We start from the raw sequence: 17890 nt of genomic DNA, 5'->3' as shown, positions 1-17890 counted from the left end.
CCCCGCCCCCGGTAACTTCCCAGGCTCCTGCCTACCTTGGCCTCTTGGGTCCCAGGGACTTTTGATCTCTCAGCCCTGGAGTGGGAGAAGGCAGCTTTAGTTTTCTTCTCCTCGATTAAGGTAGAGTCCTATTACTGGTTGGTAGGATGGCTAAACCAGGGTCGGGGTGGAGGGCTCTGCCTGGGTACAAGGAAAGGGATTGGCAAGAATTTCTTTCCTACCCAGAAGCCAAATGGGGTACAACGCTCTCCTAACAGCAGGGGCTCAAAATGTTCTGGGAGCCCTGGGTTGCTTGAGCCTGGGGGGAAGGTTGTGAAGTGTTCAGTTTCCCCGGTAAGGGTGGAGGCTGGAAATGCTCTCTCTTGAGCCAGGAGAGTTGAAATCCGCCTGGGGTAGCCCATCACAGGGGCTCATGGGAGTGACCTAATTGCTCTCTCGGGTCTCTAACCAGAGACAGCCTGCAGCTCCACAGCTGGAAAGGAGCCCTCCTGCAGAGTTGGGGGTGCTGGAAGAAACACGATCTGTCTGTGCTCCCCCCCCCCGTTTGTGCTCAGAGCCTTTAGTGCTCTGGACTGGTTTACAGGTTTTGGGGGGTGGTCTCCTCTCTGACCCCCCTCCCCATCCACCTCAAGCTGAGGGCAGGCATTGTGGGGTGGGGATGGGGGGTGGCTGAAAACTCTAGAACCTGTCCGAATTCCATTCTGTAATTGGGTAGATCCTGAGAAGGGTGAGGGACTGATCCTGGTGCACCCCGCTTCCATCCAGGCTCAGGGGTCTGGAATGCAGCCACTGTCTGTGTGTATTGGCTTGGGGTGATGGGGGCCAGAGGACGAGGACGGGAAGGAGGCACTGCCCTCAGCTCTCCTAGAGTTCCGGGGGCTGCTTCTGCCACCGCGCCCAACCCTCAGGCTGCCATAGCCTTTCAAATAAACAGTCCCTCTCTGTCTCCCTCCCTCTCTGCCTCCTGCCCGAGTTCTCCTCTCAGGCCCGTGTCATTTCGCCCTCTCACACCCTCCGTGAGCAGCACTCACCTCCCCTCTCCAGCTAGGCTCGCCTGTTCTGCCTCGCTCTCACACTCCCTCTCACTCTTAGTCACTCTCTGCCTCTTTTTCTCAAGTCCTTTTGTTTCTTGCACATGCCCGTGCTCTCTCTCTCAGGCTCATTTTCTCTCTTCCCTCCCCTCGTCCTCTCCCGGCTTTTGGTCTCTCTCCTCAGCCCTGTCAGAAGCTGGCAACCCCCCTCCCAAAAAAGAAAATCTCCCAGTGCCTATAAACCCTGCTTAATTGCTTCCTCCTTGGGAAAAAAAAAAAAATCAAAATAAAGAAGTGGTGGAGTTGGGGGTCTGCTTCCAGGTTCCAAGGTGCTTGTGGCCTGGCCCCAGCCCTGACTGAGAGGGGAAGCTGGAAGGGCTGGCCCAAGACTCCCAAGTCTCTTTCCCAAATTGGTGCTGGAGCCTTCTGGGGTGCTAGTCCCTGAGTGGCAGGAGCTTCTGCCTCCTTGGCCCCTCCTGTCAGATTTGCCCCATGAGCACAAGGTGGGGGGATGGGTTTGGTCCTGCTAGAGTTTTTTTTATTTTAGGAACCTGTGTGTGTGTGTGTGTGTGTGTGTGTGTGTGTGTGTCTGAGTTGGGGGGCTGTTATCTAAACGGTCCTAGAAGACCCCTCCCGCAGCCACTTCCCCTGGGAGCTTGGGGCAGCCGGCAGGCCTCACACTTGAGTCCTCAGCCAAGTCCAGCTGCTGCAGTTCAGTCTCTCAGTCCCGTCCTGACCCCTTCCTGCCCCCCACTCAGGTTCCCTCACCTCCAGGGAGTCAGAATATGCCTGAGATCACATTACAAACGTTCCCTACAAGGGGGCGGGGGTGGGGGGGTTCGGCCTGGCATCCGGGACCCTTGACTCCAGCATGGGTGGGGGCAGCTGCAGACCCCAACCCATGCTTGCCTGCTCCAAGCCAAAGTGTTGGCCCCAGCCCCACACAGCTGTTCCAGCTCACAGTCCTGGGGAGGCCAGCTCAGGGGGCCCTTTTCCGGGGTGGTTAGGGACCTGACCTCTTCTACTCTGTGGCTGATTGGCCACAGGTGAGGGCCTGAGAGTGATGAGAATCCAGCAGCTCCTAAAGTCCCCTGTTCCCCTGCCTCCCCACTCCCACACAGGGCAGCCAGGCAAGGGCAAGAAGGACCTGTGAGGCTGGGGTAGGGACCGAATCAAGGGTTCCCTTTCTTCTCTTGGGCTCTCTGTTGTCTCATCTGCTCAGGTGAATGGGGATGGGTGGGCCCTGGATACTATGGTGCATCACTGTTTTCTGGGGTTAGGGACTAAAGGAGAGAGAGTGGGCCAGCCAGGAGGCTGCTAGTTGCCATGGGAACACCAGGTTTAGGGGAGAGTCCACTTTGTGATTATTAGAGGAACTAAGATACAGGGGTGCTCACCAGCCACATTCTGGGTTCCTTGCCCCGCAGACCATAGCAGCCCCTCTTGGGTGTGTTTCGCGGTCATTGTTTTGGGTCAGGGTGCTAGCAGCCAGGAATGTAAGCTCCTTCAGCTTTTTACTTCTAAATAATGCTGTGTTTGGCATGCTAACTAATAGGCAGGCGGCACCTTGCTACTTACAATGCACTCTCATATATGATCTCATCGGATGCTCCCAACAGCCCTGGGAAGTAGGTATTGGCCCCATTTTCCAGATAAGAAGGCATATGCCCGGACAAGGGAAGTGACTTATCTCAGGCCAGTCAATGACTTGCCTATGGAGGCAGAGCTGTGTTGTGTGCCATTCATTCCTGCTGCCTTGAAATGTAGGAGAGACAGGAATTCAAGGTGGGGTTTGGGAAGAGGCCCTGGCTCCCTGCCCCTGAGTTCCCCTCTTACCTCGCAGGTGTGCAAGCATCTGTCCTTGTGACTCAGGCCCTGTCTGTGTGGGGTGAGCTGTGCTCCAACTTCCTCATTTGACTTTGCTAGGCCTACCTCCCAGCGCTGACTGCTTGGGTGACCTGAACTAAAGGCAGCCAACTCACTGCCTGGCACACTCCCTGCAGAGCTCTGAGTGGCACCTTTGGTTCCTCTCTGAGCCAAGAATCTCTCTTCTCAGGGACCCCACAGAAAGCAGACGTCGACATCAGGGAGGGGGGGTGTTAAATTCATAATGGACACTAGCTTTAGCCAGGTGGGGCAGAGGGAAGGGCATAGTTCACTGTAGGTGGGGAGGGTGACTTCCTCCAGGACTCTCCTGGCTTCCCTGCCTCCGACAGAGCTATGTGTGCCAGGACCCAGCTGCTGTTCCTGCCCACCCACGCCTGGGCGGGCACTGCTGGGACACGCCAGGCCTGCTCCTGCCAGCCTCGGGGGCTGGGTGGAGCTGGGGGAGTTAAAGAGGAGCCTTTAATTTGGGGGCTCCCCACCCTAGCTGGGATGAGAACAGACTTGAGCTCTGGCTTGGGGTCTGTCCTCCACTGGTCTTGCCACCCTGGTGGGTACAGGTGCAGTGGTGGTGAGGTCACTGAATCGAGGTTGAGGCTAGAGTCTTCTACCAGACTTGGACTTGCATGGCCTAGAACCAGGCTCCCCGTTTGGCCATTCTCTGACCACAAGTTGCTAGATCCTGAGAGCAGGGTGACAGGGAAAGAAGTATAGAGCTGGTGGGATGTGGGCAGCTTTCTGGGCAAGACCCTCCTAGCTGCAAGCTCTCCCTGCCCCCTGTAAATTGTATTCAGATGGGTGGAGAAGGGCTTATCTGGAGAAAACAAGGAGGGGGCTGTTGGTTAGTTGGATTCCGGCCAGTCCAGGGCCTTGGAGGCTCCTGTCCCCAGCCCCTTCAGGTTTTTCATATCCCAGGATTCTTTGTGGCAGTGATGGCATGGTGGTGTTTCTAAGCTAGGTAGAAAGGCTGAAGGTAGAACTTGAGCTAGGTGGAGGGCAAGAGCTGGAATAACTTAGGCTGCCTCCCCTAAGTCCTTTTACTCCCTGGGGTGGCGCCCTGGGGTCCCAGGGCTATCAGAGGCTGGAGAGGGAAGGCCTCAGGGGTTACCATGGCGACCTGCTTCAGGCTTCCTGCTGAGCCATGTCAATCCCTTTATTTTTCAGAAAGGGCTTTGTCTGGGGGTGGCCCCAGGCAGGAAAGCTTGGCTTGGTCATGGGGTAGGGGGAAGTAAGGTGGGGGAGATAAAGATTTTCACTTGGGGACATCTCTTCCTCCTCTTCCCTTACTCCTACTCCTAATCTGGTAAGAGGGGAGAACTGTAGGGTCCCCCTTCAAAGTATGACTAGTATTCTACCTAGCTTTGGGCTTCACTCTCACTGGCTACACACCCATCCCTTATGGTCCCTTACTACTCTCTTGAGCTTCTGACATGTCAAGACGAGGTTTGCCCAGTGGTAGGGAAGATGCTAAGAAAGTTACCAGTATGGGGGATCAGGGTCAGGGAAGGCAGGTCTCATCAGGCTCCACTCCCTTCTGCACTTTAGGGGAAGGTGAGTTTCCCTCTACCAGCTGCTATGCAAATGAACTAATGAATATTTATGAAGTCTGTTCACCGAGGTTGAAGAGACTCTGAGGGGTTTTGGGGGCAATAGTTCTCTCTTCTCCCCCCTCCTCCATCATGTAGACATCTGTTTCTTCAATGCCCCTGGCTTCAAGGTAGAACCCCAATTAGCCAGAAGCCCTGTTCCAGGGCTCTGGAACCTAGGTGGCAATGGGAGACTGCACTTGGGGTAGACAGGACTCCCAGGTGAGTAAGCCAGAACCGAGTGGTTAGAAAGCTGAGCTGGCCTGTCTCCCTTTCCGTGCCCTCTATGTGGCTGCATATATATGTATTGTTGAGATGTAACAGTACAACGATTCAGGCAATGTTTTAGGGCCTCTTAGACCCATCGGGTTACTGTCCTAGGTAGGTTTAGACCCCTCTTTTCAATGGGAACGTTCATCTGATCATTCATTCCCTCACATCAAGGACCTGGACTCCAAGCTTCCTGCTAGCTCTAAGATGTGAGCAGTTGTCTCATCCTGCCATCTGGATGGAACCATTGTGAGCACTGGAAAGGAAAAAAAATGCCTGGATAATTCTAGAGGCTTTGGGGAAACTTGTTGGCTTTGTATGGTGCATGGGACAGGGGTGTTCCATCTGAAATGTTTATCCAGGCTTCCATCCCATGCCTACTTCCTTTCTGGGCCCTCTGTAGTTAGGTACCAGTGGGGAGGCCATCTCATTCTGGCTGTTACCCTCCTGCACATCAAGATGGCAGCTCCCAATTTGGTGGAGCCTCACTTGACATGGAGGAAAGGCTGCTTTTCTTCATCCACTTCATCCATGTGGTCAGTTTCCCTCTTTGCCTACTTGGGTATCATTTCCGTCCCTCAGATGAGGACACAGGTTTGGCATTGCAAAGGCATTTGCCCAGAGCTCCCAGTAGGCCCGTATTGCTTGTTGTCCCTTTGGTGTAAGGGGCCCTCAGGAAATGGAACCACTCTTTTCTCAGATGATTGTGGTAGCCTGTGAACTGGTGCATGACACTGTCAGCTTCATTCTCTTTAAGCACTGCCTGAAGCCTTCCATTGTCCTTCTGAGAGCCTCTCTCCAATGGGATGAAACCCACCCTGCTTGCTGTGACACTTGAGGCCTTTCAGTTTGGCCCCAGGTGAACTTTTCCACATCTTCTTCTGTTTCTCTCTCCTCACTCCCAGCCAAGCTGGACCAATCACTGGCCCGAGCTTTGTGTCCTAGCCACTGCTGTCTACTCTCGCAGTGTGTTGACTTCTTATTCCTCACCCAGGACCCACTTTCATCCTGCCTTTCCTGTGGATCCATCTCTGACCATCCTGGCCAGATGAGCTATCTCCTTCCTCTCCCTGCCTCCAGCCCTTGCTGCTTGAATCATCATCCTCACACATACCTACAGATAGCCTGATGTTGTCTATCACTCGAGTGTGGGTTATTTACTTTTCCGACCCAAACTGGACAGTAAAGTCCTTGATAACGGAACCGTATCTTCTCTTCCTGTTTCCCCTCCAAAATATGAGAGTGAGCTCATAGGTACTTAGTCTTAGTATCTGACCTCCTGCCTCTTGGGAGACTGCTTCTAAGAGGCAGTCAAACACGTTGAACGCCTATTGTGTGCTAGGTGTTCTCCATGTGCTGCCTCGTCTTCCCACCACCGTATTGGAAGGTAGGGGCTCTTGCCACCCCCACTTTACAAGAGAAGAAACTGAAGCTCAGATCGGGCATTGGAGGTCACATATTTAGTAAGGGCTTAGCTTGGGAATCTGATTCTAAAGTCTGTGTTCTTTCTCCTACATGGTTCTGCCTTGCTCTCAGCACCAGCCCATCCAGGCTCAGAAATGGCCAAAAAAGCACCATTTTCTTTCTGTGTGCTTAGGCAAGGACAGAGTCCTATGGATAGGTGGTCCTGGGCAGGTGACCCTCCCTGCTGTCCCCCAGTGCCTGGCCTTCTGGATTAGAATACGAACCTGGCTCAAAAGGCATTTGTCCATCTCCTCTCAGGAGCTGGAGTAGGAGCAACACAGACGTGAGGGGTTAGGATACAGATGAGTGGGGTTACTGAGGCCCTATCTCCTATGATCTGTTGTCTCTGGTTGAGCCCCTTCTCTTTTCCTCTGTTCTTTTTAGGAATGAGAAGAATCAAGTTTAGGGGTTCAGCCTCTTCCATTTTGAGGGTGGGACGAATTGCCATTAGGACAATGGGCAGTGGAAGTGAGCAGAGCTGCACCTGGCCAGAGACTGTGGCCATCATCCCTTTGCTCTAGGCAATGCCTGTTCCTATCTTTCCATCATGCCCAAGATTAGTAAGGATAGGGGAGAAGACATGGGTCCCAGACAGATTGAGCTCCCCCAGCCTTTGGCTGGGAGCTGCGGGGGGGTGGTGACTAAGACATGTGTGGGCTTGCTGTGTGTGTATGTGTGTGTGTGTGTGTGTGTGTGTGTGTGCGTGCGTGTGTGCGTATGGGTATAGGAGAGGCAGTAGCAGCGGTCATGAAGGAGTGTTTGGTGGGGGTGGGGGTATATAAGACTGCCACCTCCAGGTAGCATGGGCCTGACACCTTGGTACCCAGCCCATTGGCCACGTCAGCCCCCTGTGGAAATGCCACATTAGGACAAAGGGCTCCCCCAGCCAGGCAGTGCTCCACCCTGCCGAGCAGTCAGAGCCTGGCAGCCTTGCCCATGGGCCACCCCTTCCACACCCTCCTGGTAGTGTGGTTCTCTCTCCCCACCCCCAGCCTGAGGATGAAGGAAGGGCAGAAGGCTTGCTCTTGCCATCTCCACCCAGTAGGCCCAGCCTGGCTCTTGTCCACTTCCCTATTTCTGGAATGGCCTGGGGCCACCCCCAACCCCGAGGCTGACCGTCTTCTTCCTTCTGGGCAGGTTCCTGAGTGGGAAGGGCTTGGTGATCTATCCGAAAATTGGAGACAAGCTGGACATCATCTGCCCCCGAGCAGAAGCAGGGCGGCCCTATGAGTACTACAAGCTGTACCTGGTGCGGCGTGAGCAGGCAGATACCTGTAGCACGGTGCTCGACCCCAACGTGTTGGTCACCTGCAATAGGCCAGAGCAGGAAATACGCTTTACCATCAAGTTCCAGGAGTTCAGCCCCAACTACATGGGTCTGGAGTTCAAGAAGCACCATGATTACTACATTACCTGTGAGTCCCGCCCATCCCATCCTCTGGCTCTCTCCCTGGGCTTAACTCTTTCCTCTCCTGTAGTAGTGGGAGCTTCTAAGTGGTACAGTGCTATTGCATGTAGTTAAGGCCCTGCCGGATCTGAAACCCTTTGAAGACTGGCATGTTCTCCTCCTAGCCTGGCCTTGGAATTCTGGCCCCAACATTTACCAAGTTCACCTTGGCTCCAGGGATTGGGCAGGAGAGGTCTCCAATTCATGTTGCTTCTCTCTTATTTTCTTTGCCCATCTAAGTTCTAATATTGGGAATGGTAGCATTTGCTGGGCCCTTTGGGATCAGCCAGCTATTCAGCCTTTTTCTTCAGGGAAAACCAAGGCCCCAAAAGGTGAAGGGGCTTCTTGCCTTAGATCACACAGTGAGTTAGAGATAGGGTCAGGACTCCAACCCAGTTCTCATGATTCCTACTCCAGAATTCCTTTCAGTCTATGTAGAAGCCCCCATTATGATCCCAGTGAAAAGGCAGACCTTACTGAGGGACCATGGCCTGCTCGTGATAGGGGAGCAGTGCCCCCAGGGGTGGGGCTTGTTCTTGGCCTGGGCTGGACTAGGCCACTCTGTTCCTAGTGGAAGGGAAGAAAATGAAAAAGTTCACTGGTAGATGGGAACTGCTTGCTTCTCCCAACTGCAGTTTATCTCCCTGTTGGCTGAGGCAGAATGGGAGTTTCTGGGTAATGCTGGTAGACCTTTCTCTCCTCCTGACTTCTCTGACTTCTCTGGCCTCTTCCTGCAGCAACATCCAATGGAAGCCTGGAGGGGCTGGAAAACCGGGAGGGGGGTGTGTGCCGCACACGCACCATGAAGATCGTCATGAAGGTTGGCCAAGGTGAGTGCCTAGTCTGAGGGTCCCCTCACCCCACCCCGTTTGACCTTTGGAACAGATGTTCCTGGCTGGGTGCATGTGTATTAGGAGTAGGGGGCGCAGGGTTACAGTATCCAGGCCATTCTTGGCCCACCCTTGATGACTGAGGGCACCTATGCTGGCCGGGTCCCTCCTTCTCACCTGTTCTCTCTCCATTCTTAGATCCCAATGCTGTGACACCTGAGCAGCTGACTACCAGCAGGCCCAGCAAGGAGGCAGACAACACTGTCAAGATGGCCACACAGGCCCCTGGTAGTCGGGGCTCCCTGGGTGACTCTTACGGCAAGCATGGTAAGTGTATATGTATTTCCCAGAGGTCAGGAGCCATTGCTCTGTCACCTTGTTAGGCTCTGTCTCTGAAGAAATGCAAGCTGGGCCTGGCCTGAAATCTGCTGTGTGTCCCTGGGACCCCTGGCTGACTGTTCTTCCCCACTTCCCTTCCTCAGAGACTGTGAACCAGGAAGAGAAGAGTGGCCCAGGTGCAAGTGGGGGCAGCAGCGGGGACCCGGATGGCTTCTTCAACTCCAAGGTGGCATTGTTTGCGGCTGTGGGTGCCGGTTGCGTCATCTTCCTGCTCATCATCATCTTCCTGACAGTCCTACTACTGAAGCTACGCAAGCGGCACCGCAAGCACACGCAGCAGCGGGCGGCTGCCCTCTCGCTCAGTACCCTGGCCAGTCCCAAGGGGGGCAGTGGCACAGCGGGCACCGAGCCCAGCGACATCATCATTCCCTTACGGACTACAGAGAACAACTACTGCCCCCACTATGAGAAGGTGAGTGGGGACTACGGGCACCCCGTCTACATCGTCCAGGAGATGCCGCCCCAGAGCCCGGCGAACATCTACTACAAGGTCTGAGTGCCCAGCACGGCCTCAGGCCCCTGAGGGACAGTCGGCCTGGACCGGACCTCTCCTTTCGCCCCCACACCCCCTCCCCTCGCCAGCTGTGCCCACCTTTGTATTTAGTTTTGTAGTTTCTTGGCTTTTATAATCCCCCTTTTTCCCTGCCCCCTGGGCTTCGGAGGGGGGTGCTTGTGCCCCTAACCCCCATGCTCTTGTGCCTTCCCCCTCTGGCCAGGCCTCTGGGCTCCGTGGGGGCGCCCCTTCTTGGAGGGCAGGGCTGGACGCTGGTGGACAGCAGGCAGGGAGGCAGTCCCCTGGCCCTGCCCCTCCCTCGCCCTCCTTGCCACCTTCCCAGGACTGCTTGTCCGCTATCATCACTGTTTTTAATGCTTTTGTGTTCATTTTTTAGCTGTCAACTCATTTTCATCTGTTTTTTGAAGAAAAATGGAAAAATGTAAAAGGCAGCCCCTCCCCAGGCTTTGTGAGCCTGGCCCGAGCCAGTATAAGAGGGCCTGGGGCACGATGTGGTCGGCCAGGAAGCATACGATGCCATTTCTTTTATAGACTCCTCGGTATTTCTGGTGGGGTAAGGGGCAGGCCAGGGCTGTTCCTGCCCATGATGGAAGAGGAAAGTGCTACTGGGCAAGGTGTCCCACCCTCCCCTCCTGACCCTCCTTCTACGAGGCTTATCCTGGCAATGGGGTAGTCACTGCCACCCTTCCACCAAAAAAAAAAAAAAAAAAAGTCCCTTCCTTGTGGGATTCTTGGGCATCTCCTGCCTCCCTCACTCTCACGGTAATTAATGTCTTAATTGGCTGTTGCCTGGGGAACAGGAGAGCTGCTTCAGGCAGATGACCTCATGGGGGGTGGAGGGAGGTGAGGTGCCCAGGTGGCTATTTGCCCTGCAGAGCTGGGAGTTTCCCCCCTACCCCCCGCCCTGTTCTCTCCTTACCTTTGGCATCCTTTGGCCTGGTGGGGAAACAGAGGCCCAGGGTGGAGACCTAAGCGGGTATAAGACCAGGTGGCCTGCCCCTTTTCTGGGCCCTGGCACAGGTGGGTAACCCCCACCCAACCCAGCTCCTGCTGCTGTCCCAGTCTTGGGCTGGGGCCTGGAAAGAGGAAGAGGCTGCCTGGGGCTGGGCCAGCCCGCTGTGCACTTTGACCCCAGTTCCTTGCCAGCACGGCTGCTAACAGACTGCCACTTGAGTGCGCCTTGCAGGCACTCCCAGAGCAGCCATGGAAGGAGCTGGGCCTCACACCATCCATCTCCACACTGCCTCCTGGCCAGCTGCCCACCCCAGTGCCAGGTGGGAGAGGGAGCAGAACAGCCAGCCCCTTCCAGGTGGCAGTCGGAAGGGTTTTTGTTTTTGTTTCTGTTGCCATTTGTGTAAATACTAGTCTTTTTGGAAAAAAATAATGTAAAGATGTTTTGTATAAACTCTGAATTATTTTCTTGTTGCTTTTTTCTTAGAAAAAAAATGAGAACTAAAAAAAAAAAATTAACCACATGGAGAAATGGGTATAAAATGGTGTCGTGATGTTGGGAAATGGAGAGTGAGAGTCGTGTGTGTGTTTGTGTGTGTGGTGGGGGTATGTGCATGTGTGCGCTTTCCTGTGCCCAAACCACTGGTGACTGGGGCAGGTATGGGAAGAGAGTGGCTATCCTAGTGGAGCAAGATGTTTTAATGCCCTATGCCCCTCCTGCCACTCCCCTCACCCCAGGTTTTTCTGCTCTCTTGTTCTGCCGTCATGGAGCCTGAGACCATTTCCCCTGTTCATCCTGTCATCTCTGTGGCATAGGCCATGGGCATCTGCCCAGTCTGGCACAGGCCCAGTTAGAGATGGTTGATGGAGGAGGGGATGTTCCCATGGGGACCTGGGTGTGTCCACAAGTACTGCCACCACCTAGCTGGGACTAGATCTGGGACCTGCTGGCAGGCCCAGCCCTGCGCTGCCTCAGGACGCCTGGAGGTGGATAGAAATAACTTCCCAAGATCTGAGCTTCAGCTGCGGCCTACTGGGTATTGGGCCTGCTTCAGGCTGCCCAGTTCACCTCTCAGCCAGAAGAATCTTGCTTCTGAGCTGGGCCACACCACAGCCACCACCATGGCATACTTGGGGGCTTCTGGCTGGCAATCAATACCCTCAAGCTGGAGCAGCCTTGGGCACCCGGTCTACCTCCTACAGGCTGATGAGTAACCTGCTCAAGTCAAAGAGTGTGGTGAGGGTCCTGAAGAGGGTTTGGCCTCCATCCCACAGCGGAGAGGCAGACTGGCAGGGCCTGGAGCCTTCCTGCTCCAGCCTGGAGCAGCCTGCTGGTCTTGTGGGGGGACTCCCTGTGGAGAGGGCTAAGACAGATGTCAGGGGAAGAGGACAAGTGAGATCCAGCAGCTAAAAATGGGGAAGAAGGTAGCAGAGGAAACAGGAGGAAGAAGGAGAGAGAGAGTGATCCAGAACAGGAAGCCCCAGAGAACTAGCTAAGGAGCCACCCGGGCTATGAGGGAAGTGGGGAGCTGGCGGAGAAGGAAGGGGGCGGAGAGCCACAGGGTCTGTGGGCGGAGGGAAGGAAGGTTGGGCTAGTGTAGGGCTGGGCCTGGCTGGGGTGCTCCCAGAGCCAGCTGGGGCAGAGGCTGTTTATTTGGTTTCTCATTAACCAAAGGAAGTGCCTGGATCAGATGGAGCCTCTGCTGCTTGACTGCCTGCCCAGAGTGGGGCCTGGCCTGGGCTGGGGGTCTCTCATCAGGGTTGGTTCAGGCCAGATTGGTGTCGCTCACTGGGGTAGAGCCTGACTCAGGTTGAGTGAGCACTTCCCACACTTCTCCAACTGAGTGTCCTCCGGTAGTCCCCCACCCAGTCCAGGATACCAGCTGCCTTAAACTCTCCCAGTGGGGGATGAAGCCCTGGCGGCCCTCTGGGAGCAGCTGTGGGAGTGTGAAGTAAAATCCAAGGGAGATTTTACAAAGGAGAGTGGGGCAATCTGCTGGGTAGCGCAGAAACTTCACAACTGACTGTTCCCTTGCCCTAGCATGGGTGCCATGGCTGGCGCTGGTTTGAGCTTGGTGCTCACACTGTTGACCACACGGTGTGCTTAGTAGTTCCTTGTGTCCTTCACCTGGACAGCACCTGCCAGTTTGTTCAAATGCTTTTACACACTTTGTTTCATTGAGTCTCATAAACTGCCCTGTGAGGGTGGTAGGTAGGAAATTACCTGACTTATATTTGAGATGAGGAAACCAAGACCCTATGAGGGGCTGTAACTTGTCCAAGGACACACATCAGGTGAATGGAAGCTCTAGGATACAAGTGCATGCCTTTTTATTACACTACAAGCAAATAAGATATATTCCTTGAGAGCGAGGGGTCTGACTTCCCACTTCTTGCCTTAGTCTGAGCAAGCATGCTTCCTTGGGGATCTTAAAAAACAGGAGCCCTCCCCACCTCCACTCCCCATTCCCTTTCCATCTGTCTTGGTCAGGGAGGGACCAAGCTCAGCTAGCTGGAGGCAGGAGGTGTGAGCCTCTAGTGGTAGGGCCCCAGACTGCCCCACCCTTGACTCTCCTTCCTGTCCCAGCTGGGCCTAAGCTCCTGGTGAGTCAGGGATACAGGATGCTTCCCAGGTGAGGGTGGGGCTGCCTGGCTTTCTCCGCAGGCTGAGCCCAGTTCACCAATAAAGCCAAACTGAGCAAGTGCTAACCAGGCCTCAGTTTCCCTGAAAGATAAGGCCTTGTGGAGCTGGAAGGCCAAGGCTCTTGTGACCTTATTGCACTGGTTGATTTTAAACTCCCAGGTGGCCTCCCTGAGGAACCAGTGACATGAATGGCCTGGTGTCCACTAGGCAGGGGCACGAAGCTGGGCTAAGCAACCTACGGAAAGACCCAGGCCCCACTGGGGCCATCCTAGGTTGGACCCTGCTGAGCAAGCGGCCCTCTGGCTACCTGGCATCAATCACTCTCGGAAATCCAACCCGCCTGCCTACCTGGCCTCCTGTCCTGCCTGGGCACGTCACAGTCCCACTGACACCCCAGCTGAGTCAGCCCCAGCCTGCCTGGGACCCTCCTCGCCCATCTGCTCCTGGCCTCCTGTACAGTTGGACATTGGATCTGGGGGGCTGAGGCCCCAGCTGGCACTTGTTAGGTTGGCTTCCCCTTTGGGAGGCTGCTGAGGGGGAGACCAGCCCCCACCCAGGACAGGGGTCATAGAACCCAAAATGAAAGCAATTTAAAGGCATTGGGGAGAGAGTAATTATAGTTTCTGTTTTCAATGGTTAATTATTCAGCTGGCAAAGAGAAAGGAAAAAAGGGAAAGCTGGGGGTTGGAGGGAATAAGGATGAAGGGATATGGGAGGGTGGGAGGAGTTTGCCATGGGGCCCTTTATTCCAGGTGATAGAGCCCTGGACCAAGAGGCTGGAGACCTGAGGGCCTGTCTCTGCTTTGCCATAATTCCCTTTTAGACCAGGGGCAGGCAGATCCCTGTCTGGGTAATGAAGGAGTAATATTAACTTTATTCATTTATTCAGAAAATATTTACCGAGTACCTACTATATGCCAGTCAATGGTCTGGGCACTGGAGTACAGTGAAAAGCAGGATAGATGAGGTCCCTTCTCCCAGAGACCTCACATTCTAGAAAAGTCTTTCAATGCCCAGGTAACTCTTGATTCTGTTTTGTATTGGTGACTGAGTCACAAGAATGTGAGAGATAGAATGGAGAATACACTGATTTAAAACTTGGGTTCTAAAGTGAGTCTTTCATTCATTCACGTATTCATTTTTTTTAATAAATATTGAACGCATGGCACATAGCAAGTACCAATAAATGGTAGCTGTTGCTTCTCCCATGAGAGACGGAGTAGACAATTTGGCTCTGGGGCAGAGCTTCTAGAGGACTCTTCCTGCTTTGAGAGTGGACCCTACAACCTGGCTGTTGCTGTTATCATCCACCAAAGTCGGCCTTTTGCGAGGTTGTGAAGCATCCTAAGAAGTTATCCTAGGCCGGGCGTGGTGGCTCAAGCCTGTAATCCCAGCACTTTGGGAGGCCGAGACGGGCAGATCACGAGGTCAGGAGATGGAGACTATCCTGGCTAACACGGTGAAACCCCGTCTCTACTAAAAAATACAAAAAACTAGCCAGGCGAGGTGGCGGGCACCTGTAGTCCCAGGTACTCAGGAGGCTGAGGCAGGGGAATGGCATAAACCCTGGAGGCGGAGCTTGCAGTGAGCTGAGATCTGGCCACTGCACTCCAGCCTGGGCGACAGAGCGAGACTCTGTCTCAAAAAAAAAAAAAAAAGTTATCCTGTGGTTCTAATGCCAGCTTCCTTCCTCTAGCCCGTGGCCAGGTACCTGAGCAAAACATACCCATGATAAACACTTCCCAAGGCCCATAGGCAGGAGCTGCCCAAACTAGAAGAGGTGTCCTCAGCCCTTGCCTATCACTGTTGTCCTATGGCTGGTCCCTCCCAGCCTCTCTAGTGGTGGTGGGTGAGGAGCTGGCTTCTAAGAGAAGAGCTTGCCCCCTTTCTCTGGCCAGGTCCCTAGGGAAAAACTCCATGTGGATCATTCAGTTCCAGGGTACCAGGGGAAACCAAGGGAAACCCTAGAATCCACCCCTGCACCAGAGACTCCACACTGGCTGGATTTTCCTGGGTAGAACCCTTCCTGTCAGAGGAACTGGCTAGCGGCCTCACTGGCTGCCCTCATGCTGGTTCAGGTAGAATCTAAGAAGTCAGGGGCCAGGAAACAGTAGAGCTAGGACTTTTCTGAGAGCTCTTTTCCAGACCAAACCCCTCATAAGAAAACTGAGGCCCAGAGATGGAAAGGGACTTATCCAAGCGCACACAGGGAGTGCTGGCAGAGCCAAGCCTTGGACCCAGCTTCCTTGCCTCACAGGCCAGAGCCGGTTGCCCTTCTTGCATACTGTGTGGCCTTGTTCTCTCAGAATCCCTATGAGTGTGTGTGTGTGTGTGTGTGTGTATGTGTGTGTGCGCGCGCGCACGCCAAACAAACCCATATATACACAGTGTTTATATTGACAAATTGTGTAAGTTTACACAAGGCAATTACCAAAATGACACATTATAACCCTGAGAAAAATATGGTCCTGGGAGGTTTAGGCCTGGTTCGGAGCAGACTACGAAAATGTACTCATAGTCTGCCCCCTTCTCTGGGGGTCCCTCTCCTGTGGCACCTTACACAGCTCTGAAGTCACTCATCAGCAAAATAGCTTGGAGGTATCCGTAGGGGCCAGACCCACTGGTTCACAGCCCAGACCCAGAATTGGGCATCTCAAGGCTGGGCAGAGCCTTACAGATCCAGTGGTTTCACCCGTCTCTGGATACTGAGTGTGGCTGGCCAGCCTGTGCACACATACCTCAGGGCAGGCCTTCTTCCCTCCCCCACCCAGGCTGCCTGGGCCTTTCCAGCCAGCCTGACAGTTAGCTGTCCTAGCCCTGTGTTTAGCCCCCCTGCACACACTAATAGCCATGGCAGTAACATGCTTTCACATGCAAATTGCTATGGAATTCTCAGCCCCTGCTGGTGCCCCAGCCCCCAAGGCCTCCCCCTGGGCAGATTCAGAGAAGAGAATGGAATCTTTCAAGCTGTTAGGGCGTCTAGAGACCTTCGAGTCCAGCCCCCTTGTTGGATGGATGGGAAAACTGAGGCCCAAAGAGGGGAAGAAGGAACTGCCCACAGTCACACAGAGAGTTCACCGGGACTGGCCCTCACCCAGGTCTTTCGACTTCCAGCCCATTGCCTCTTCAAACCACCACACAGCCTCCTAATCCCTCTCATTCCCCAACCAACCCCCTATCATGGGGTGTTTACTGTGGACTCTGGGATCCCTCCCTCTGGCACAGATGCTCCTGAGAGACACCCCTCAGTGGGGCCTAGGGGTGTGAAATCCAGAGAAGAAAAGACCAGAGATAGCCATGACTTAGGGGCATTGCCCGGGGAAGGGAGCCATTCTCCTTTGAAACAGGCAAAAGAGGATTTGCTCACTTCTCTGCGCTGCCATCCCCTGATACCGGCCAAACCGCCCCCACCCCCGCCCACCCAGCAGGCCTGCCAAGCTATGCCAAACCTTCTCCTGGGCCCTAGTCCCACCAGATCTTTCCAGGTTTGTGCATCATCACTCTGCTGGAGAGGTCACCAGCAAAGCTTGGGCCCTGGGAGGCCCTGGGAACCCTGGTCCCAGCTGGAGTATGGGAACGTTTCCCTTCCCTTCAGTTCAGTTGAAACAAGATGGGAATTTTCTGATATTAACTTTACAAGGAAACCGAAAGGAAATGAAAATAAACACTGAAAGGGAAAAAGAGACAAGTTTACAGAGCACAGGTGTCTGCTCCCAGCTCAGCTGAGGTCTTAGCACAGATAGACCCAAGCTAGAAACTTCCGGGTTATCCTTGAAATCTGCCTTCAGTTCTGCCTCTGAACTGAACTTGACTCTGCCCATTTCTGAGCACCCCTAATACCACCAGCCACTCTGGTTTGTACTACCTTTATCTCTTGCCTGAACGATGGCAATAGCCTTCTTACTGGTCTCCCTGCTTCCATTCTACTCCTCTCTTGAGAAACAGCAGCCAGGGCCATCTTTCCAAAACTCAATCCTGATCTTGCCCATCGCTGCTTACCTTTTATATTTGTCCATCGTTCCCCAACTCCTCAGCATGGCTTTCAGGATCGTGGATGATCTGGCACTTGCCCATCTCCTTAGTCTCTCACCTCTACCCCTCCCCACCACGCACACCTTACACCCCAGCAACGCAAAGCTACTCCCTGGCACCTGACCAGAACAGGCACCCTTAAGCCTCTGTGCCTTTCTGTATGTGCTCCCATCAGTCAGAAACGCCTGTCCCCTTGCCCGTAGTCTAGCAAACTCCTATTGAGCCTATCCTTCATGGACACTTCTGACCCCCAAGCCAGGCCAAGTTTGTGTTCTCTTCTCAGCCCTCACAGCGCTTCTGCTCACCCTGCCAATGTTTGTCTCCCCCAGTAGACTGTGAGCTTCTAGAGGGCAGAGCCAGTGTTTCATGTCTGCATCTCACCTGGAATGATGCCCAGCACAGAGTTTAGCACAGAGGCAATATCAATAAACCTTTGAAATATTTGTCGACTTGAATGGGCTTCACTGGGCTGGGACGGTCACCCCAGGGCTCTATCCCTGCCCTCCACTGCTCACTTTACCATCCAGCCAATCTGGAGAGTCAACATCTTATTATATTACCCTACAATAAACGCTAACATTTACTGAGTACTTATTGTGGGCCAGGCACCATGCTGCATACTTCGTGTGCATTACTTCATTGACATCTTCTGCTGCAGTGATGTCTCGGAGAGGTCCCTATCTGAGGTAGGACTATGATTATCTCTGTTTTACAGATGAGGAAATGGAGGCTCTAAGAGGGAAAGTGCCTTGCCCACAGGCACATGGCTAGGAAGTTGTACCTAACGACTTGAACTTGGAAGCCAGAATGCGGAGTCCAAGTGCTTAGGTGCTTCACC

General features: G+C 54.0%; 1 protein-coding gene across 1 annotated transcript in view; it reads left to right on the top strand.

The window, feature by feature from the left end:
- Window positions 1–10908, top strand: part of EFNB1 (ephrin-B1) — a 13169-nt gene extending 2261 nt beyond the window's left edge. The window contains exons 2-5 of the mRNA XM_011943169.1: window positions 7373–7650; window positions 8420–8512; window positions 8711–8839; window positions 8995–10908. Of these exons, the coding sequence (XP_011798559.1) occupies window positions 7373–7650; window positions 8420–8512; window positions 8711–8839; window positions 8995–9407 (913 nt within the window). The 3' untranslated portion in view covers window positions 9408–10908. The remainder of the gene's footprint in view (window positions 1–7372; window positions 7651–8419; window positions 8513–8710; window positions 8840–8994) is intronic.
- The last annotated feature ends 6982 nt before the right edge of the window (window positions 10909–17890 follow it).

The sequence above is a fragment of the Colobus angolensis genome, unplaced genomic scaffold (assembly GCF_000951035.1).
Source record: "Colobus angolensis palliatus isolate OR3802 unplaced genomic scaffold, Cang.pa_1.0 Scaffold216, whole genome shotgun sequence".
NCBI lineage: Eukaryota > Metazoa > Chordata > Mammalia > Primates > Cercopithecidae > Colobus > Colobus angolensis.
This window is presented reverse-complemented; position numbering and strand designations above follow the sequence as displayed.